General features: G+C 38.2%; 1 protein-coding gene across 1 annotated transcript in view; it reads right to left on the bottom strand.

The window, feature by feature from the left end:
- The window catches only part of veph1 (ventricular zone expressed PH domain-containing 1), a 234,384-nt gene that overhangs the window by 9,021 nt on the left and 200,308 nt on the right, over positions 1 to 25,055 (bottom strand). Inside the window, exon 12 of the mRNA XM_028794493.2 lies at positions 11,890 to 12,026. Coding sequence (XP_028650326.2) covers positions 11,890 to 12,026 — 137 coding nt within the window. The remainder of the gene's footprint in view (positions 1 to 11,889; positions 12,027 to 25,055) is intronic.

The following is a 25,055-nucleotide window of genomic DNA, read 5'->3' as shown; positions in this document are numbered from 1 at the left end:
GAGTTGTATGGCACATCCATTAACCTTAAAGTAGTCCTGAAGCTTAAGCAGGTAGTTTAAGAACACATTTTTCCAGTGTACTGAATGTTGGGAGGTAAACTGCCTGAGGCTAGTAAATTAGGATTGATAGGCAAATAAAAATGTGTGAGACAGATTGGGGTGGGAAGGGGGCAGGTACAGAAAGAGAGATAGGGAGCCTGGAGGTAACATGGTGGAGAGCTTGGTGTACTTTTAAAGAGGGAAATTACAAAAGACATTATATCAAACATCAATCAGAATCCTGGAGGGGGCATGGGAGTTTGCCCAACCAGTCCACATGTGTTTTGTGGATTTGGAGAAGGCAATTGACCGTGTCCCTCGAAGCGTCCTGTGGGGTGTGCTCCAAGAGTACGGGGTACAAGGCTCGTTGTTACAAGCCATCCAGTCCCTGTACAGGAGGAGCAGGAGCTTGGTCCGCATTGCCGGTAATAAGTCGGACTCATTTCCTGTTGAGGTTGGACTCCGCCAGGGCTGCCCTTTGTCACCGACTCTGTTCATAAGTTATATGGACAGAATTTCTAGGTGCAACCAAGGAGGGGAGAGGGTCTTGTTCGGTGACCTCAGAATCTCGTCTCTGCTATTTGCAGATGAAGTGGTTCTGTTGGCTTCATCGGACAGTGACCTCCAGCTCTCACTGGAGCAGTTCGCAGAGAAGTGCGAAGCAGCGGGGATGAGAGTCAGCACCTCTAAATCCGAGGCCATGGTTCTCAGCCGGAAAAGGGTGGAATGCTCTCTCCGGGTTGGGAGCACAGTACTGCCTCAAGTGGAGGAGTTCAAGTATCTCGGGGTCTTGTTCACGAGTGAGGGAAGAATGGAGCGGGAGGTTGACAGACGGATCGGTGCGGTATCCGCAGTAATGCGGGCTCTGCAACGGTCTGTCGTGGTGAAGAGAGAGCTGAGCCAAAAGGCGAGGCTGTCAATTTACCAGTCGATCTACGTTCCTACCCTCACCTATGGCCATGCACTTTGGGTAGTGACCGAAAGAGCAAGATCTCGGATACAAGCGGCTGAAATTAGTTTTCTCTGCAGGGTGGCTGGACTTTCCCTTAGAGATAGGGTGAGGAGTTCAGTTATCCGGGAGAGACTCACAGTAGAGTTGCTGCTCCTCCACATTGAGAGGAGTCAGTTGAGGTGGTTCAGGCATCTGGTTAGGATGCCCCCTGGACGACTCCCTGGGGGGGGGGGGTGTTCCAGGCATGCCCCACTGGGAGAAGGCCACGGGGCAGACCCAGGACACGCTGGAGGGATTATATCTCCCGGCTGGCCCTGGAACGCCTTCGGGGTCCTCCCAGAGGAGCTGGAGGAGGTGGCCAGGGAGAGGGAGGTCTGGGCTTCCCTGCTTAGGCTGCTGTCCCCGCGACCCAACCTCGGATAAGCGGTGGATAATGGATGGATGGCATTACATCAAACTGCCAGGAATAAAGCTTGTTAGCAGCAGTGGGGTTGATAGTCTTTATTGTGTTTTTGTTTCATTTGAAACTCTGTGCTATTCCTATCATTATCACTCTCCTTTGTGTATAATCAATAAATGTACCATTGGTATTATTCTGGGGGAAGAGAAATGATGGATATAGCTGGTAAATATTACAGCCAACCCCAGCCACCAACTGTAGGTGGGCATTGGATACTTGAAACGATGTCCAGAAATTGATTTTAACTGCCAGCCTTAGCTAAGGGAGCAAACACCTGGAGAGGGAATAACATCTGGTCTGTCAATGAAAGAAAAGTATGGAGGTGATAGGAAGAAGTGGGGCTAGATGGGAGAAGTTGGTGAAGAAGGCAGGAATGAAAAGGTTAAAGATTTCCATAGGCATCTAGTTGTGATAAAAAATAAATGTCTCTGCTCTAAAGCAGTTTTATTCCTTTGGTTTCCTTCTGAAAGGCACAATATAAAGAATAATCTTGGAAATTGTGTGTTAATAAAAGTAACCTTGGACTACATATCAGCAAGTTTCATCTGGGTGTTTTCCACATGGAGATACAGTATGTTTCTTCACACAGAAAAAAAGAAAATATATCTTAAATTCTTTTCTGATTCTAAGATGACCTAAACTGATTAGTAATGAGTGGGTATTTCCACAAGGACTAGTTTCATGAGTTGCTCTTGTTGCTACAGGTAGAGTCTATAGCTCCCAGTGACCTAAATCAGGAATACAGGGTTTAGAAAATGGATGAATTGAAAAAATATTTATTATATAGTTCAGAAAATATCAAATTGTTTATGCATTGCTTGGTTAACTAATGCAAGAAACTTTCTGTAACTTAGTGAAAAGGCAGACAGTGATGAAAGATACAGTATGTATTTACCTAGGCATCTGTTGACTGCATGTGACTGATGAATTTCCTGCCTTAGTTGGTAGATAATTATTAATAGTTAATTGCAACTAATGATGTCGCCAAAGAGAAAATACATGGAGGCACATTACATTTCATTTAATCCACTAATGTGAACAGGTATATATAGTCAAATACTTTAAAAAAATATTTTATGGCAAATGTTTTTTTTCAATAATCATATAAAGGACCCTTGTCAAAAAATGTCACTCACTATAAAAGTGACACTCCTAAAGGTCAACTTGTGAATGCCTCATTAAAATGTCTTCCACCAGGACACCTGAATATCAGCTGTTGAAAAGAAAAAATGTATAAATTAGGCAGAAGGCATTCATGCTTACTCTAACTGACAGCTGCATGTGTTCTGCATTCCTTGGGGTTATTTAAGAAAAATGTATTAAATACGGCCCCAATGCAAGCCAAGCCAACCCGTGAATGGAAATTATTGCTAACAGAAGTTTTCTGTTAAAAATTATGTGTTTACTCTTACTGTAAAAACTACTGGATATACCTGTATAAATAGCTTTATAAATGCAAACATTCATAAGGAAATGGTTTCTTGTAGAAAAAAGCAATAAACGCGTATGCTTTACATTTGGAATGTCTTAAGAATACTAATTAACACCTACATATGTGTTAAAAAAAACTTGTAAGGTATACTAAAAGTACCACAACTTGACTTGTTATCTGGCCTTTCATGAAATCAATTGGTTAGCTTTACTTGGCACAGCAGTGCAACAAGTAGCTTTACCAACTCGACTCTACCAGAGTTTGCTGAATCTTATTATCTTCATCCCATGTTTGTGTCTGTTTTTTCAGGGGTCTCGTTTTTTTTTTTTCCTTTGCTCTTGAAGCACATGCATTGAAGATGACTGGTCTGGTGTGAAGATGACTTGTGTTTGCTGGGTGTGGCTGCCCATTAAAGGTATGACATCACGTCTGTGAATTCTTCCTGTCTTTCAAAAATTGTTTTATTGATTTCACGAACATCATCAAAAAAAAAATAACTGTACCATATATACTCACGTTTAAGTTCTCCCTCTGATAAGTCGGGGATTGATTTTACCAAATAATTTCTGGTATTTTATAATGTCGGTCATATAAATCGAATGCAGAAAACTCACACTATTGGTCCAAGAGATTATGATATGTTATCGCCCTCCAGAGAGAATAACCACGGAGCCCACTGCCTTTTTTTCTATGTATTGTGCCTTAGAGTTTGCACTGTTTTGTGTTTTTTTTGTATCACACAACCTTATACACCTTTATCGTAAGAGCATCCCTTATCTACGATGGAGTGTTCGATCAGAAGAAATTATGAAACTGGTCTTAAATTAAAAGTCGTTGAAGTGGTGAAAGAAATTGGTAACTGAGCTGCTGCTGCAACAAAATTCAATGTTTCTGAGATTGGAGACTGCAAGAAGATATATAAAAAAAAAAAATAACTCGCATTTTTGAACGGGCATATAAGTCGGGGTCTGATTTTATAATCGATATTTCGGTTTTCAAGACCCGACTTATATGCAAATATATATGGTAGTTACACCTAACGAACTACATCTTATTGTTAAGGACATCATTGTTATAATTTTTAGAATATATGTGTATTTGCTTTAAGTTTAAACTTGCCTTGCCTTTGTGAATGCATTGTGATCATTTTAATGTTAGTTACTAGGCTCATTTGTTTACCATTGCTTCAAAGACCTTTGAATATGTGACTTGTGTTGTGTGGTGGGTTTCGTCAGCACCACACAGCAATAAAACTTTACAATGCAAACTCCTGGGCATTGAGCTATTGGACAAAAGTTAAAAAAAGTCACTTACATTTGTTTCATTTACATAATTTCTTCTTGATATTCTGCATTGTACTCTGACTGCAATTTTTGTTTTTGATTTTGGATAGATGCTCTGATAGTTATCACGTTTTGCCAAATGACCTTAGCTTTGACTCTCCTTTTGTATTTTCTCCTGATTTCTTAATTACATTTTTATTTGTCCTTTTCAGGACAAGTGTCTATTTTGTCATTCGACTCAATAAGTTTTAGAATTGAGAAAAACAAACAACATTCTGCTATAACCTTTCACCCACAGGGCTATTGTTTTCTCTCAAAGGGCAATACCAGAGTAAATTGTTCTTGCCTCATGCCTGGTATTATGTGAAACTCCTCCAAGGTAAGACACTTCTATCACACAAATGAAAATAAAACATATCCTTATCTCAAGAAAAAAATAGCACCAGGAATATGCAACAAAATTATTATTTTCAGATCACATTTGCTGTTACAAACATGCATCAGGAACACGGAAGGTATGTTTTCTTATATCAAAACTTTTGACACTACAAAATGAACATATTTGGAGTTTGGTCTCATCCAAGATGGAAGTCTAATTGGCACTCCATTGGCAGCGGTGTTATTTAGCTTTTTTAATCATCTATTCGAGATATCCTGTATTTAATCAACCCGAGAAGACAAGTATATTAAAAGCATGAGCAGGAAACCAAGAGGTCAGAATGAGATGGAAAAGATAGCTAAAGGTTTGTTGTACATCGAAGTCTAAGACTGAGTTGAAAGAGGCAGGCAAAGGGATGGATTAGCCCAGACCACACACTGTATAATCTGCTGCAGCTGACAGTGAATGTGGAAGCAAATCTGCAAAACTGCAAGTTAGGTGGGCAATCACAATTTATCGGTCAAGTGGGACATTGGAACTGAGTATGGTGTCTTTATCCCTGATGTGAACTTTCACCGACATCCCCTGTTGGTCAATGGAATTAACTCCAATAGGATACATAACTCTGTTTTCGGAGCATGGAGAAGATGGAAACGATCTCTCCGTGCTGAAGGCATTGATTACCGCATGTGGGGAAAGAATAAATGATGTAAAGGAGGATATACACAAGAGAATAGACAGAGTTGACATCAGAATGGACAGCAGAATAGACAAGCTGCTTCAGGATATAAAAAAAAAACAGGATTTATGTTTAAGCAATAAAATTGACACAATAAATTTGACACAAGCTTTAAAAATACATGAAAATTTGAACAAAATCGAGAATAAAATAGGAGTACTCAGTGATCACCTAGAAAAAGTTAAACAAACATTTATGACTCGTATTGAAGAAGTTGAACATTTCACATCCATTGCTGACAAAAAAGCAACTGCTTTAGAAGCTGAATGAAAAGTGCTTGGTGATAAATTAGCTGCACTGGAAGCTAGACATAGAAGGAACAATATCAGAATTGAAGTTCTCCCTGAAAACCATGAAAGACCAAACCCAGGGAAATTCACAGCTAAATTATTTTCTAAAATAAAAAAACTTTAAACTTGAGGACTTTAAATCAGACACTGAGATCTCAGCAGCTTTTGGCATCTGTGGCTTTAATACCTCAAAACTGAGATGCCTGATTGTCCAATTCATCAAACTACAAGTTAAAGAAAACTTGTGGTCGATTCTTAGAAAGAGATTATATTTGAAAATAACTGCATTCATATTTTTCCAGATTTTCCCCCTTCAACGGCTGGCAAACAACCTGTATTGTACAGCATTAAACATTGTTTATGTGAAACTGAAATCAGATACAGCCTCATGTTTCCAGACAAACTGAAAGTGATTACTGATGGCCAATTCTACATCTTTAGTGCTCCTGAAGAAAAAGAGCTAAAAAGATTCATCCTGACATCATCCAAAATATTAATATCAGTCATATTGTGTCTTGGTAATGCAAAAAAGATTTGCTTTCAACAGGGTCTGTTTAGAATACAACATATACATTCTATTTCCTTTTTGCCACTTTTTTCAGTTATTATATTGAAATGTATTCTATTAAATATATGTATATTTTGGTAACCATTAAGCATTTTTTGTTTTCCTGCATTGAAAAAGAAAAAAAAAATTACATATCCGTTGTCATAATATGTGATTTATTGAATTGACCACAATTGGCCCACTGACACCATTTAAAGACATTAGCTTGTGCTGACAACATTATATACAGAGCCCACCTGTCAAGGATACTTACTACACATGTCCATTTGAATTAGTCATGTTGTTATGCAAATAGGAGCTCAACTGCAAAAGTAGACAAGGTGTCTATGAGTGACGACTACCTTTATTTAACATCACTATTTAGATATAGATTTACACTTCCACCTTTCAGTCTTTAGTATTCTGATTAATTTTAAGAGAGTCACAAAAATGAGTGACATAAACATCTTAAAATACATGGTATTCTGGTCACTGATAATTTAGCATATCTAGAATTTATGCATAAGTCATCCATCCATCTGCTATGCCAGTTTTACTGTATTCTGGCTCACAGGGAGGCAGAGTCTATCCAAGCAGCAATAAGCAAAAGGCCTGATGGCTTTTTTTTTTGTCCTGGTTTTAGGCATGAAGGTCTGTGGCAATCTCTAGCCCAACATTTATTTTTATCTCGTTTCCTCTGGACGACTTACATGTAAAATGTCTTACAAAAGATTTTTTACAGCAATGAGCACATAATGCCTCCTAAACAAATACCGAAAGAACAACAGATCGAATGCAGATCCCAAGGGGCCACTGACTGGCCTCAATGAGCCCAATGCCACAGGAGGAGACGTGACCTAAGCAGTACATCACACATATTTAGAAATGTTATGGTTTGCTTAATATTATTAATCTGTACTTATCACTTACATATGTGCTTAATGTAACAAAAGGGTTATACAAAATTTTGTTATTCAAGATAATTCAAGATTCAAGCTTTCCTTTCCTTCCTTATGCATGTCAACATCAATTTAAACAATGCTATTTAACTGTCTCAAAAAAGTTCATATTTCTATGAATTATAGTTGCATAATGGTTTAAAAGTGCCTGTTAATATTACATTTAGCAACCTGATGATACTGTCTGTATTAAACAAGACTTTATGCACTTTATGTCTTTAATTCACTAAATCTGGTAGAATTATTAATGTTAAAATTAATATCCTTCCTAAATGTTTATATAATTTTCAGTTAATTTCATTATATTGCAAGAAAGTTCTTGTTTAAAAAATGGATATAATTGTAGCTTCATTCATTTGGAATTTGAAACAGAAGCTAAAGAAATTCTTTACAGATCTAAAACAGAGGGAAGCATGGAACAAGTTTGTATTACACTACTGGGTTACAAATATGCACATGTGATTGCAGAAGAAATTAGAAAGAAATGAACTTGGTTCTAATTACTTGGATATCCATGAACAGCAAATCCTGTGCTAAGTCTTCCCTTTATGCTTATCAACTCTTCACACCAGTTGCAATTACAGTAATCCCTCCTCCATCGCGGGGGTTGCGTTCCAGAGCCACCCGCGAAATAAGAAAATCTGCGAAGTAGAAACCATATGTTTATATGGTTATTTTTATATTGTCATGCTTGGGTCACAGATTTGCGCAGAAACACAGGAGGTTGTAGAGAGACAGGAACGTTATTTAAACACTGCCAACAAACATTTGTCTCTTTTTCAAAAGTTTAAACTGTGCTCCATGACAAGACAGAGATGACAGTTCTGTCTCACAATTAAAAGAATGCAAACATATCTTCCTCTTCAAAGGAAACAGAGAGGAAAGCAAACAAATCAATAGGGCTGTTTGGCTTTTAAGTATGTGAAGCACCGCCGGTACAAAGCTGTTGAAGGCGGCAGCTCACACCCCCTCCGTCAGGAGCAGGGAGAGAGAGAGAGAGAGAGAGACAGAGAAAAACAAAGTCAAAAATCAATACGTTCCCTTTGAGCTTTTAAGTATGCGAAGCACGGTGCAGCATGTCGCTTCACGAAGCAGCTGCACACAGAAGATAGCAACGTGAAGATAATCTTTCAGCATTTTTAGACGAGCGTCCGTATCGTCTAGGTGTGCGAACAGCCCCCCTGCTCACACCCCCTACGTCAGGATCAGAGAAAGTCAGCGCAAGAGAGAGTGAGAGAAAGTAAGTTGGGTAGCTTCTCAGCCATCTGCCAATAGCGTCCCTTGTATGAAATCAACTGGGCAAACCAACTGAGGAAGCATGTACCAGAATTTAAAAGACCTATTGTCCTCAGAAATCCGCGAACCAGCAAAAAATCCGCGATATATATTTAAATATGCTTACATATAAAATCCGCAATAGAGTGAAGCCGCGAAAGGCGAAGCGCGATATAGCGAGGGATCACTGTATTTAATGCAATCAGAATAGGAGTCCAGTGCTTCAGCACTTATTTAGAGCATAGTACTAGTGAAGGACACATTGAAAGACTAAGAAGTTTCTGGTGATTTGACCTGTACAATACAATCATATATTTTCACAATATTTAATAAATGGTGTGATGGAAACCCGGGCGTCAGTGAGCCCAAACCCCCAAACACAAACATACAGTGAGTCCTGAGTTCAAATAAAGGTTGGTTTATTCACCTTCAAACCAGTAATAAAAGCTCTAAACAGATTTATCTTTCTCCACAATTCACACTACTATAATTTCTCTCACCACAGCACTGCCCTTCTTCAGTCAAGTGTTGCCTCTCTACCTCCCAGCTCAAAACTCGACTGGATAAGTGAGTGCGGTCCCTTTTATTACAGACCCGGGAGTACTTCCGATGCCAGGGCGATCACCTCATTGAAGTACTTCCAGGTCACACTGAAGTCCATCACAATAGGGAGCTTGTCTCCCTGCAGCGCCCTCTTGTGGCACCCCATGACCCCAGCAGGGCTGCACTGCCAGACTACATATTCCAGCATGCCCTGCTGATTTCCCACTGGGCGCTGATAACCAGGGCTGCTGCCATCTAGCATGCTGGGGGAATAAAAAACCCCAGCAATATCTTTTCTTTTTAATTGGCTGTCTGTCCACCCTTTCCGGTCCTTCCTTCTGGGTCTGCTCCCTCTCCTTGCCGGGATGCCCATCCAGCCCATGTGGCATCTACAATGGTATATGATCGGTATTGGGACTTTAGATTTTTTTATATTAAATCATCCTTCTCAGATATAATCTTCTACCAAAGCATTTCTTTTCCTATAAATCATCCTTCTCAGATATAATCTTCCACCAAAGCATTTCTTTTCCTATAAATCATCCTTCTCAGATATAATCTTCCACCAAAGCATTTCTTTTCCTACATGTACAGCAGAGACTGTGGTGAAGTTATAGGTACAATCTCCAAACTATATCTTTCTACTATTGCACCACAACATAATCAGAGAAACAATGTTGGGAAGAGTATGTTTCAATTAGATTTTCACATAATGAATGGATGAAATATACTCTTAATCTGTGTTAAACATTGTCTAACTCAAATCAAGTACATATATATACTCATATAGAGATTGATCCAGTAACCATTGTATTATTTTTGGCATTTACTGCAATGCATTTGATTCTTTTTTTTTACATTTTTGCAATAGCTTGAATTTGATTAACTGATTTTTACTCCTTACATTTAATTATTACTTTGTTGGCTTTAGCCAAAAAGAGTGGAAACACAAACAATTAAAAGCACAAATCATTTACCCTGTTTCACAAGGAACACTAATATTTCCATATAAGTCAGAGTGAAGGACATTTTCATCAAAATGTTACTGTGACTGGCAGTGCTAGTATGTAATCGGCATGAGGGCATGAGTTTGATTCAGCTTATACCTTTATACAGAGTTTTATTAAGAATATCTAAGATTAATTTCATGTATTTCAGCAAATCACTTAACCTAAAAATAGAACAATTGTTAAACATATTATACAAATAACTGTAAAATATCCAGATCTTTTAAGTCAACCCAGGTATAGTACCTGTCATTTAAAAATTAAATGAAAAGTGTGCCAAAAACTCAGAGTTGGATGCCATACTGATTACAGTAGGCCATATGGCATCTGCAGCAGACTGGCAAGCAGTGGAGAAATTACACTTGAAAGAGAAGCCCTTTATCATATTTTCCAGAAACAAAGAAAATGTGACACAAACCAATTGGGGACTTGGTTACAACAACAGAGGATTCTGGGGAGTCCATAAAGTTTTGGGATATAATTTTATGTCATTACTCTACATGATTATCATCACTATTTGTTGAAGCAGGTCTAGGATATCTCCTAATTCGACAGTGCCAATGTCCATAGTGAACATGTGGTGACCTAAAGGTTTGATGAGCTTGACAATGAACCCAATGTGAATTCAACTGGGCTGTGATGAATGTGAGGACAAATACATATTTATCAGAGATTGTATGTATGTATGTATGAAACAATGTAATAACTAATTGACCAGAGGTATATAATTTAGACTATACTGTATTATAGTATATAAAACGTATTCAGGAAGAATATGGAGGCTTAATACTCTAACACATAATCCCAAGTTAGTAACAGACTAGTAAGGATATTCTGCTTCATATGAAGGAATGATTAATAATTTATTTTCTATGTTTTAGCCAACCCCCTAGATAAAAGAATGTGCATGATGCAAAAATATCTGGGGCCATCTTAATAACCTTTGTGGATCTACTGAAATCCCAAAAATCAAAACTGAAAAAATAAATTAAAAATCTGTTATATTGCTATGAATTACTCAGTGCCCATTACTGTGTTCTGAAAGCTCTTTACGGAAAGGACTGGAAGGCAGCTCTCTGTGAGAACTTCATAGGCCGAATGGGTAGGATGAGTGTCAGGGAGCAGGTCAGTAAAGAAGGGGACTGCATCCTTTTAGTCAGGAGGGCTTGAGAAAAAGGGTGGAGATTTTCTTAGGAAATTAACCAATCACAACCCCATGCAGGTGTTAGTGCTTGAACATATAATGTATCACCTCAGTGGTGACGAAGAGTATAACGGCAATTGTGCATAATGAGATGCCGACAGTGCTCAGGATGGGAAAACATAAGCCAGCTGCATCTTGTTCCCAGTCATATCAGTTTTGGAGGTGTTTCATGTGACCCAAAAATAAAAAAAAAATGGGAAAGTAAAATGATCAGTTTCATTAGGCTCTTGGAGTACAATGTTGTTGTATATTGCTGTAACCTGTGGCAGTGCTACAAGGAGGACTTCATTTCGCAGCCATCAGCAGAAGTGTGCAGGGGCTAATGGGAAGAGACCTTGATTGGAGTGCACAATTAAATAAGTTGTTGTTCAGAGGGGAATGGCCAGATCAAGGCTTTCACAGTCTTGGACTATGAGCAACTGTGTGTGTGAGTGATGTAAAGTGGCTTTTCAACATGATGCTGGAGTGTTTTTTCTTTTCAAACTGCGTTTCTTGCATAATACAAATAACCTGCTTCAGATATCTAATTTAATGTATATTATGTATTGTCAGAGTAAAATGTAAGTATTCAGCCAACACAGGATATTTTACATAGTGAATATATGCCTTATAAAAATGGGCTGTGACAGGCTGGCACATGTCCAGAGTTGATTCCTTCCTTGCACTCAGTACTGTCAGGTTCTTTAAATGAATGGATGATATTCGGGACAAAAAGTCAAACTAAAACAAATCAAGAAGAAAAAATAAGTAAAATGTTTACAATTGCGAATGTATACTTACTGATTTTCCCTTTCTGAAGAGTAGCTGGTTCCCTGCCAGCGTGAAATAACGAGTTTTCCATCTCTTGATGAATTTCCATCGAACTTGCTTCTCTTTTAATTTGCCCTCAATAAGTGGCTGGCCATCCTGATTAAGAACTACAGTGGGACAAATTGGCAAAAAAATGACTTGTTAGAAATGTTTAATTGTTTTTTGTTTTTTATCATTATGCAAATTTGTGTGTGTACATATCACTTTGTATGCAGTATCTTCAATTCATAAACAGAAAACTATAATAATATAAAGTTGGAAAGGCTCTGATAATTTAATAGATCTGCTTAGCACAAGATATGTTTCCTCTAACATCATCAGTATTTGTTTGAAGTAGCTGAAAAACCTGCCAAAAGCAAAGTATTTCAGTATGCAGGAAAATGAACAATGGATTTATTTTCATGCTGCAGTTTCCAAGAAATCAGGTACAAGGAAATCGTTTAAAGACACTTGGATTGCTAATTTATTTTTTCTGATGGTTTGTTGGTAATCATCAATTTCATTGTTAGATGGCAGAAAGAAAATGTGTGGTATGAAAATAAGGAATTCTGACCTTTTGTTTGGCTAATTTGATTCCTATTGAAATATAAAAGGTTTGAATGAATAATAACACAAAACTTCTCATACTGTTACTTTGGAATCTAAGGGCAAATCCACATATATTTTAAAATACTAAATATAAATATTTCAACATGCTATAAGATGGCACAGAGTATTTAAGCACCAGTCTGACACCATCATTATTTCTAGTGTCTTCTTCTTTCGGCTGCTCCCATTAGGGATTGCCACAGCGCAAATTTCTAGTGTATGCAAGTTTAATGCAACCAGAAAAAGTCTAAAACTGCCATGTTTGAAGCACTGACATGGGACAGAGTGTCTGTCCTTTACCAACAATCCTGTGATTGTTAACTTATAAACTACTGATCTTGACTTTGTTGTGCCACTTTATATTAAAATATTTATTTAAACAAAGGTGAAATGACTAATTTTAATTAAGTGGGCTTCATTGCAATTACTATATGTTGTCATGTGTGCATATAGGGGACAGCTGAAGGGCTCTAGTAAATGTAATTCTACGGCCACTGCAGGGGTGGGCACTGTGTCCTAATGCCTTTTTTCTTCCTCCCCTTGCAGACCTCTGCTATAACACGTGACATTTGTGACAGATAGAGGCTTTGTCCACCTCTTGAACCCTCAGGTACCACTCTGAACACCAGGTAAAAGTATAAATATTCTTTATTTTATAAGAATACCGTGCACAAAGCACTCTCCACACCCCACTCATATAAATCAAACTCTCCAACAAACCAATCCTCCTCGCCCAAACACTTTGCCACCCTACCGCCCAGCTCAGACTCAGTGTACTGGGCTTCCCACAGTCCTTTTATAGCCCCTGACCCGGAAATGGTTCCTGGCAAAACCCACAAGTCCGTTTCCTTCCGGGTCAGGGTAAACAGTACTCTTATTCACCCCGGGAGTACGTCGGTTCTTCCGGTCACGTGACTGTGATGCACTTCCGGGTTATAGGGCACGCAAGAGCCCACTAGCCCCCCTACAGCGACTCCTGGTGGCCCCCAAGGTATCCAGCAGGGCTGTGTATATAAACTACAAAGTCCATGAGGCCCTGCTGGCATTCGGGGCACCATCATGCTGTCCGGAGGGTTCCTCCTAGCGGCCTGGGGGTGGCGACCGGAGTCCATAGCCGGTCGTCCATCACACATCACTTCCAGTGTCCACTCTCTTGGACCCACCTCTTCATACCGGAAGGATTGAAATCAAGAGGCTCCACATTCTTTGTCAATTCTATCCTGAACTTGTGTTTGAAAAATCATCTCCACAATTATTGTGTGTTTGTTTTCTCTACTTTGAAAATCAATTGACCAGGCTGGTACCCCAACTCTTTATTATTGTCATCTCCTTTCTGTTACAATGGAGTAGTCTTCAGGATTGTTGCTAAGATGATGGAGCAACAGGACATGGCAGCCCTTTATCAGGTCAAGGCAATAGAGCTCCAGGCACTAAAGGTCTAGGTTAGGGAACAACGGACTCAGTTTGTTGAGGCAGAGGTACATAGTCAAACATCCCAGGGATTGCCATTACATGCTGATGAGAAATACTTTCTGGTATTTGAGTGTACAGCGACCTGTCATCACTGGGAGCATATGGAGTGGGCGCACATTCTGGTTCTGTCCTTGAGGGGACTGGCTCAGCGGGCTTATTACGATCTCGATAAGCAGATTGGCACAATCCCAAAAGGTTAGTTAAGATGGTAAACTTCGATCTCCTGGTCCTGGTGAACGCCATCCCTGATTGCCTAGCCCAGACAGACCTAGCCTCTGACGTCCACCTGGACCTGCCTCTCCTTGACAGAATGACAGAAAACCGGAAGCTCCAGCATCTTTGTCAATTCTGTTATGAACTTGCATCTGAAAAGATGTCTCTGCAATTATTGTGTGCTTGTTGTCTTTACTTTGCAAATCAGTTATACTGCGTGACCAGGTTGGTACCCCAACTCTTTATCATTGTCATCTCCTGTCCTTATATTTATCTTTTTGTATGTGTATATTGACTTTTAATACATACATAAACTTATTCTCAAACTAGAGAGCTCTCTTGAAACAAGTAGTTGTTCCTTGAAAACCAGTTTCTATTAATTTGTAACCTTATATAAAAATTAAAAAAATTAAAAAATAAAATATACAGCAACAATGGAAATTCTAAAGGAATTGTAAAACAGTATATATTTTATGCAGACACTGTGGCCTTGTACCTAAGACAATGAATTCACCCATCTGAAGTAAACAGGCATATTTACAGTTGTTCCGTCACGCAGTGCCATCTGCATCAATTTCATTATGTGTTTTAATGTCTGATGACAAATTCACATTGTTATCACTATCGCCTATAGTTCAGTTTCAGTTTGTTCTAAAACTGGCTTTACATCTTATCGTTTATTTTGTGTGTTTTGGTTGAAGGCTCTGACCCACTCAAGTTGACAAATTACCATATAGTGGCAGAAAGCATTGAAAAATTCATAATTTTCTGGAATCATGATGTTATTTCCTACACAAGATGGCAGCAGCATACTATCCAGAGCATTACTTGGCCTTAACATTGTATATTTCATCAAAACAGGTTACCCCAAGTACAACTCAGGGTTAACTGGTATTACATGGAATTCTGAGCCTGAGTGACGTGCGAGGTTAATGCCAACAAGGCGAAGCAACAAGATAGGTCAGTGGATACTGTCTGAGGTCAGTGGATACTGTCTGAGACTCTAAGCTAATTACTTCATCCACCTCCATACTCCAATTGTAAAAATAAGTGAGAAATTGTAAAGTAGGTCAGCACTTACAAACTACCTCAGGACAGCACCCTTTATAAAGTAAAATGCAACATGACAATGTAAAATGTTACAGAACATAAACAATTTTTAAAGCTTAAATTCTCAATATTTTCAAAGATTGACACAGGCTGGTGGATAAGCCATCCAAACCTTTAAGTAGACACAGTCATGTGTACTATATTATTTTGTTCTTTAACATATTTGTATCTAGTCTGTAACTATATTTGCTCATTACTATTTTTAATTTTGTTAAATTAAACAAATATATTTATATTAGGGTTATTTTGCAGCAGCTTGTACCCAGGTTTGATTTTCTTTTAGGAGAAGCTGTTACTATATGATATAGTATGCTCGGCTTTAACCAGGATTTTTGGCAGTCAATAAAAGATAATTTATTACATTAAGTATTTACTGTACATGATGTTATGCAGATTATATAATACTGTGTTAAGGTTGCTGTGGTCTATGTAGGCACCATCCCCAGATGCCACTATTTTTTAGATCAGGCAATTGGATTGCATGTATGTGCTGTCCACAGCAGGGCTGTAGTCTGATCACCATAATGGTTGGCATCAACAACATGCCAAATCCTAGTCACAAAAATATCAACACCTTATATATATATATATATATATATATATATATATATATATATAATAACATTTTCTAAACAACATTAATAAAAAAGTTAGGCGGTTCATGAGATGGTGGTGAGGGATTCCCACATGGTACAAAGGTGAAAGAAAGGACCACAAAACAATTAAAATGAATTGAATTCAATAGAAAAATATGAACGGACATTTTAAGAAATCTTAATTCATTTGGAAGATTTATGCAAGAACATCACTCGTCTCAGTTGAAAAACTAAATTATAACACAGCATGGACGAATTATAAAGTGTTTTTAAAAAATAGCCATTTTGGCAGTTGGTCAGTGACCACGTGTCTCTTTTCAGTGCATGTCTCCAAGCGTTAATAAATTTGCTATGATGTTTCACACAGCCGTGTTCAGATTCAGACTACAGCTCAAACATCTGGAGAACAACTGTAAAAAGAGCCTGAAACAAGATTACTCCAGATATTCAGTCATTCTCATAATCCCTACAGTAAATGACTGGAAAGTTTCCAGTGCTATATCTTTGCATTTCAGTCAGAAGCACACACATTCCACAAATCTTTAGGCCTTTGCCATGTCACATTTCATGAACATTATATTTGTTTCAGCATCCAGCAGTACTTCCGTTTCTACTGGAAAAGAAGCTGTTACTGTCTGTGGCTTTGCTGCCTTGGTCTTCTTGTTATTTCAACTATACTTTAAACTGACCATTCAAAACAACCAAATTTATCTTCAGTTATTCCACACACATTTAGTTTTTGTAAAGCCTCAGTTCATGTTACTAGAATTTTCTTTCTAAGCCTTTTTGATGAAACTAAAAAGGGCCATATAAAATAAAGACTGCACAATCATTCAACGCTTTTTCTGTTGCCTTTGTGAACATTCCTTTTAATGTGTCTAAACACTACTGTCACTCTGGATACAGTATATTGTACGCAGAAAATTTCAAATGAATAAGCATAAAAATCCAGTAACACATCAGAAAAGTTAACATAAAGGGAAAATAAATGGACAGAAGGCTCTGACAAAAAGAGACCAATGATGACATCACAGTGTCAGGGAGATGAGAGAAGCTGAATGAAGACAAGTGTTTGAAGGGCTAGTGAGAAGGGTAAATGTTTTAGAAGACTTTGTGAGCCAAGTGCGAAACCACTTTAGAGAAAGGATCCACTATATCAGTGGTTCTCAACTGGTCTGGCTTTGGCACCCACAATCATCCCTTAATGACAAGCTGTGACTCAAAATTTTCAGCTTCTCAAATTTATTGAATGAAAAGAATGGTGCAGTTTGAACCTGAGACAGTAGAATAGAATATCACAGTATGCCAACACAAAAAAACCTGATAAAACTAATGATAAACCAAAATGACCAGCAGGTGGCTATGCCAGAGAGGGAAATATTCCCTTTTAACATTCAATTAGCTGCATTTTAATTAAAACCAAAACTCTTCAGTACTACTGTTAAAAACTCTTCAGTAACTATTTTAACAGACTCAACAATGCTTTCATGCACATATCTATATATATAAAATTCTTTTCACGTTTGAAACGGAAATTACGTATGACCAAGCGATATGGAAATTACATATGACCACAGAACATATTATAATACAGGAACTAATCACTTCGTTTGTGGACGCCATTTTTATATCGTCTTTACAAATTGTTATTATTTGTGTGAGAATTATTTTACTGATATTGAAAAGAAGTAAACACAAACATGCTGATCTATCCCATAAAAGTGCACCCTGCATTGTCCTCTCCCAGCCCTCCTGTCTGGACTACAACGCTGAGCCATCCGCCGCAAAGTGCGTTCTGACAGAGAAGTTTTATTTATTCGTCCATGTGACTGTCGCGGAAACTGCCACATTGTAACTTTTTTTTAGTTGGCAGTACTTGATAGTAGAAGAGATGAGGAAAACAAGTTTGCGTCTTTCTACTTTTTAATTGTGGCAAGCTGTAAACAATGCGTGTGAGAACAAAGTGGACGCTGGGAGGCGCGGAATTTCGGGCTGCTTGGCGGGGTCGAGAGCTTCGCAGTTTCGGGCAGTGTCCTCTCTTCTCGCACTGTTTGTGACCCTTCAAGTGCCCCGTCGGCTCCTGGTAGAGTGGAAATCTTTGCAAATGAGTGTAATCAGCGCCATCGAAGCAGGACTCCTTTTGTAAATTACCCTATACTACTACTTACTGTCCCTTAAGGTGAGTTCGGGTCACTAAAACCCCGCAACATTCAAGGTTCCTTTTGTGATGAATTATTTTAAGAAGTAAATCACAGGCACATAATGCAAGGTTGTCAAGCAGAAATTTGGATGATCACATAGAAAATGTAATTTCTATACCACAGCGGTCGTGTAGTGCCTTTCACAAGGGATCTACTACCAAGAGATAATCCAAATACATTTTAGCTGCTGTACTACTTACCTGTTGTGTTATAGCGCCTTTAAAATGTAGTTTACCCCAAACCACTCCAGTAGTGCTCAATATATCTTCACATCTTAAAAGTTAATGTTTTACTGTTTAATAACTTATAGACTACATTTTATTTTTTTCCCTTGCACTCAGTGAGGAAACCCACTGGGTAATCAACTAGTATGAAATAAAAAAGTGCAACTACTGAGAAGTATTTACAAAAAAACTCAAATTATGTAGTTTTACCAGAAAATCCTCACTCACTGAGTCTATGACAACCAACACTGCACTATGGAAAAAAATCAGTTTCTTCATTAGCAGTTTTTTTTTTAACAAAGAGAAATAAATTAAAGAGTGAAGTACAAAATGATTCAAGTATACTAAATTCAATTTTCTTCTGATTACCTTATCAGTAGGTAAATGGTGAAAACATTGTGCTTTGAAGAAAATTAAGCGACACTCACTTCAACCTTATGTGCAACACTGATATTATAGACCTGAGTTTGGAGGAATTAATGGGAGAACTAGGCATGTTTTTTGCTCCTGACAAGAGTCTCAAAGTCTGGAGTTACAGTACACAAAGCAACTCTGAGGTCATGCTCAATGTCCAGTCTGTTTCTGTGTTTTGTCTTCAGCTGAACCAGAGCTGAGAATCCACACTCTCAGGGATAGGTACTGCTGAATGGTAGCAGGATTTTTACTGCTGGAGTGGCAAGACGAGGTTACTCGCTCAACACAGTACTGCACCACAACTGGGAGAGGCTTATCTCCATGAATTTCAATTTTAGGTCACATGATAGCTCCACCATCTGACTCTCTTCGTTTCTTGGCAAGGTGACGCTTCCCATGTCGATTCCAAATGGGTCATGTATCCATTCATCATCCCTCTTGGGAAAGTAGTCACTAAACCGCTCAAGAAGTTTATTCAGATGTGTCATAATCGTTTTCCTCATTACATTTTTTCCTGCATCCAGTTTCTGTCCCTCATGACAGGCATAGGGGAACATGTCGAGTCGTTTTTTAGAAACATGACATCTTTTTAGAAACATCTTTTTTTTGAAAGCATTGAATCTGTCATATTGTTCAATAATGTTGTACCCCCTCTCCTGCACAAACACATTTAATGTGTTTAATTGTTCAAGCACATAAGTGAGGTAAGCAACGTGTGCAAGCCACCCTCTGTTGCTAAACAGGTCTGCAAGAGGTGAATTGTTCTGGGCAAGAAAAGTGCAATTTCAGCTCATAGTTCATAAAAAACGGGACAGTACCTTTCCCCTCGAAAGCCAGCGTACCTCAGCATGATACAACACCTGTACATGCTCACTACCAAGATCTTGGCACAGTTTCTGAAAACACTGGGTGTTCTTTGCACTCTGTTTAATGTAGTTTACCACTTGGATGACATCTTTTAATGTTCCATAAAGCACTGGTACCATATTCTTTGCTGCCAGGGCCTCCCGATGTAAAAAACAATGGTTTCAAGTTGCATTTGGAGCTTTCTCAAGTATTCTCCTCATGACCCCCGGGTTCTTTCCTGCCATGGAGGCAGCGCAATCAGTTGTGATACCAACGCTCATGTCCCAGCTTAGGCCCACTGAACACAAATGCAAGCCCACAGAGCTGAAAATGTCCTCTGCAGTCATAGTAGTAGGGAGCTCTCTTGTGCAGAAAAATTGTTCCTGTAAGTCCCCGTCCCACATATGTCTCACGTAAATGAGTAAAACTGCTTTGTTTGTTATGTCTGTGGATTCGTTCATTTGTAAGGCAAAATGACCACTTGCCTTGATGCGAGCTGTGGTCTTTTGTTTGATGTCATCCAACATGTCTTCAATTCGCATACTAATAGTGTCATTTGACAGAGGTATAGTTTTTAGTTTATCTGCTGCGGATTGATCCAACATCTCTCTGACCATGTCCATAGCTACAGGCAAGATGAGGTCCTCTGCAATGGTGAGGTGCTTCTTTAACTTTGCAATACGATGTGCCACCAGGTAAGATGCACAGAGTGCCTGTTCTTGCTTTGAGCACGAAGAAGTAAGACACTTTTGTGATGTCCTCAGGTCTTGAAGTCATCTTTTGAAGTATTCACCAGGTTTATCTTTGAGATAATGGTGTTTTGTTTCCAAATACCGCTTCAGTTTTGACGGCTTCACCCTTTCACATGCCAACACCTCGCTGCACAAAACACACTGAGGTTTTTGTCCTCCTTTGTTGTCAGTATAAGAAAATCCACATCTAATATATTCTGCATTGTACCTGCATTTCACCATACTACATTAGAATATATAAACAAAGTTTGCGGGTCTTCTTCTATGGTGTGAAACGGCGGTTGTCAACTTGCATTACCGGGCATTATTGCCACTGACAGGCAAATGCCCATGACCCACTGAAAACAGGTTCGTGACCCACCAGTTGAGAATCACTGCACTAGATATGTTCTTCTTTTGAACCATCAGCTAAATAAACTGAAGGGATTAGCAATGCATTTTAACACAATGTAGAATTATGGGATGCAAATAAACATGCTAATACAGGGAATTGTGGGAAATATCCAAATGTAAGCCAAAAGTTAAGAAGTATGTTTAAGCTCAGATAAACTAACCAGTGTGTATATGCCTGTAAGAAGACTGAAATGGGGGCTTTTAAAAACTTTGTAGATTAATGTGTATCTCATAATTAGCTTAAAATAACTTCAGGTTGATAGAAGAGCTAGACCACCAAGGGTAAATTCTCAGTTGACTGATTTTTAGTATTGTCACTTGTTCAAAATAGCCATCAAAAGCCATCTCCATTGGCATGTAGTAGATGCTATACCATTGAGAGGTGCAGTTGCAATGGCATTTGAGGTTGGAGAGAGGTAAATGTGAAGCACATGAAAACAGAGGGATTACAGTGCACTGTTAGTATGAGAGAAAGGGTGTAGGCAGTCCTGAGTCCACACTAAGCAATCATGATACAAAAGTGCAGCACTACTTAAAATGTGCCCTGATGGAAACATAGACCAAGACTATGGCCTGAATTTGGTGGAAACTTTAAAAGAATGCCTCAGTTGAATTAGGAAGAATGGTCTTCTCTGTGGTTATACTAAGGTCAAGCTCACTTTCACAGACACTGATTTGAAGCGTTCAGGTTGTATCTTTACCTCTATTTTTGTCTGCTAGTATTTAGTGCCTGGTTTCTCTGCAAACATGGTTAAGTAATGATTACAGTTTAAATATGTCCTTTCTGAAACTTGTCTTGTTTATTAATATCCTCTGCCCCACTGTACTTGTTTGAGTGACCCATTATTTGTTTAGCTCTTTCAATGGTAACGATCTGGCTATGTTGGAATAAGTCTTTCATGTTTGTTCAGGTTTGAGCCGTGCAGCCCTTTCAGAGGAAATGATGAGAGGGCTAAAGAATACAGTACAGACCTCTCTCTGGAACCTGCTAAGGTACTGAAACTGGGGTTGTGAGTCTTGCCATATTGCTCTGTTTGATCTGTGCAACTTTTTCAAAGGTAGTTTATCTGGTTGACTCCCAGCAGAAGCACAGCACTTGAAGTGGATCCCGGCCTTTGCTAATGGACTCTGGAGTGTAATACTTTCAGGGGAAGATAAAGAAAAATTGAAGTTTTGGTCTGGCCTATTCCAGATTCAAACCCAACATGAGTGCACTGGCATGACCTGAAGTGAGCAGTTGATGCCTGAAAATGTGCCAATGTTTTTTTTTTAATTAAGACAAATCTGTAAGGAAGACTGGGCCAAAATTCCATTACAGTGATGTGAAAGATTTCTATTAAATTATAGGCAGTGTTTGGCTTCAAACTTTGCACAACCATATATAGTAAGTGTAAAGAGGCAATTATATTGTACCTTTCACTGTACACTGTGCACTTTGTTCATTGAATAAATTACATAAGTAAAAGATGAAAAAGTGTTATTTGTTTGCTCTGGTACCCTTTTTGTAATATTAGATTTTGGTGGAATGCAGAGTGAAATATTTGCAACAATAAAGGAAACCAAGAAGGGGTCAAATACTTAAACTTTTTAAAGTTCTTGATTTTCAACTTTCTATTCATAATGAATTATTCTGACATTCTTAAAAATAAAAACACAATTTTTGAACTTATGTACTATTACTATACATACTCATTTATACAGACAGGTAGTCCTATTTTATTTCTCTTTGTGAACAATAGAAAACAATATATGGTTGTTAATTAAAAATAGTACAGTTGAAGAAATGTATGCTGGCTTGGCAATCACTAATTCCAAGCTAACAAAAATGTCAAAAGCTTTAATGATACAGTCGAGATGGTCAGAGTTAATAAAAAATAAACAGGAGTGGGATGGATAACCTGCTTGTTTTCATAAATGACTTGAAAAAAGTGCTGCCTGCTTCTGCATTGTGGTCTATGTTATGCATTGGTCATTATGATCATCATATGATGGTTCACATCTAGGCTATCCTGTATCTGGTGTTCACTGTCACTTAAGAGATTCATCTGTGTTATCTCATGGATTATATATAATATACTGTACAATATCATTGTGTATATCTGTGTATAAGAACACCATTTTTTTCAGAATAAGCAAACTCAATACACTAAGCTCAAATCCATTCTCACAGCTCATTCCCTCCAATTCTGGAAGTTCACTGGATTTTCTCTAGTGGTTTAATGTCTTTCTTCTAATATGGATAGCAAAACTGCACTCCAGATTGTTATGCCTAGATTGAAACAGACAACATGCGGTGCTTAGAGGACTTTGAGCTACATGATTTATATATAAATTTTGCTATTGAAATAAATGCTGTTGTTGTTGTTATGAATACCTTTGAATCACAGTAGAAAATGGAGTCACACTATTCTGTGACTAGTAACAAATACCACACCAGAACACCACTAAGGTTTGTTTGAGAGAATTACCTGTAATCTCAGAGACAGACTGCATGGAGTTCCAGTAAACAGTAAACATAATTATAATCAAAATTAAGTCTGTTCCAGAGAAAATGATTATACAAAATAAATAATTCAGATTCATTTGTGGGAGTACAAACCCTCAAAACCCAAAAAGAAAAATATATTTCATTTAGTAAAAAGCCTTTACACAGATGTAGAACTGAGTTAATACAGCTTAAGCATAACTCTTCTTGACTTGTACTCCACAAACTCATATCATTAAAAAGGCATGCATTGTTTTTTGTTTCTTCAATCAAAAATGAACTCCTTGTTTTTATGAGTCATCCATTATGTCATCATGGGTAGCTGGAGCCTATCCTAACAGCATTCCCAAACAGAACAGTGCATTGTAAAGTGTACTCATGCAAACACCCACAGTCACTCATACCAGAGCCAATTTCGAGTCGTCAACCAACATATGACGCCATTTTTTGGATGTGAGAATGACAACATAATACAAAGAGAAAACCACTATGATAATAGGAAAATATGTAAACATCAGTTAAATTAAAATAAAAGCCATGCTGAGATAAATCACAATGAAAATTAGTAAAGTGAAAAATTATTTTTTTTACATTATCTTACATGTTACCATACTTCTTCTTTAATAAGGACCAATTTAAAGGAGCTATAGGTGGCCAGTGTTTGTGGATGTGCAGGAAGTGTCAGGAAGAAGCCACCCAGGAAGAAGACCTTTGACCAAAGCTAAGCATTACCCATTGTGCCACTTCCTCTGCCCACAGGAGTGTATAACATCTATAGATACTTATTTTGCCATCTGACGACTGCATTGAAACATCTTACGACAAATACCGACATCTTCACCAGCTCTGTGTGAAGACAAATTATTGTTTATGTCTCACGACATACTGCAGTTAAACAGTGAGTTCCCTTTTGGGACCCCAGCTCTCTGTATGTATGCATACTGTATACATATCACTTTGGTTCACACAGAGAAGCTAAGCAACACATGGCCTCTGATCAGACAGCCAAGCACTTCTGATAATGCAGTTTCATCAAGTTTATCAGCAGCTTGTGCTAAAACTGGCTCCAGAGTTCCTGTCTTCAAAGAGGACAAAAGGCACTAGAAATGTTAAAACTCCAATGATGAATAAAATTCAAAACTATCACTCATATTTTGTTCTCTCACCCTTGTCGTGCTCATGTGAAGAAATAATCTTTCGATACCTATTTTAAATCATGTAACGGTGAAAATCCATATTGGAAATGGGGAAAACCACACCAAGAATATGCCAAGGAGACTGAAGCATAAGGTTAGAATTAGCATGTGTAAGATGTTTATTGTTTCCAGCTCTTTATTGTAAAGAACGAAGCCAAACTGAGCTGAATGGCTTTCTGCTTTCTTTTGCCTTTCGTCAGCACTACTGGTTTAAATCTAGATGAAAACCAGAAAAGACACAGGAGTAAAGATTACAATGACAGTTACATCTCCGGATTCAGTAAATCATTCCTGGGACTCTTGTCATTTTAGCCACTTAATGCACACGGCTGGAGAAAGGATGGAGGTGATCCAAGTGCTGTCTAATCAGACACACATGCAGCTTTCAAAGAGCTTTGTGTTTTAATGGAAAATGACCCAAGGATAGGAAGTAGCCTCTCAAAGTCTGCTTTGTGAAGAATACTGTTCTGATACCTGCACTAAGATGCATTTTATTGTATTTGTAGTCTTATGTGCTTTAATTGTTACAGGAATTAACCTATCATCCTGAAATAATTACATTTGGAGAGTTGCAATGCAACAAAAAGTATTACAGCTTTGAATCAATTGGATTATTAGCCACATTACACTGCAACATCTGATTTT

The sequence above is a fragment of the Erpetoichthys calabaricus genome, chromosome 2 (assembly GCF_900747795.2).
Source record: "Erpetoichthys calabaricus chromosome 2, fErpCal1.3, whole genome shotgun sequence".
In the NCBI taxonomy this organism is placed as follows: Eukaryota; Metazoa; Chordata; class Cladistia; order Polypteriformes; family Polypteridae; genus Erpetoichthys; species Erpetoichthys calabaricus.
Note: the sequence above shows the minus strand (reverse complement) of the source record. Positions and strands in the feature narration are given on the sequence as shown.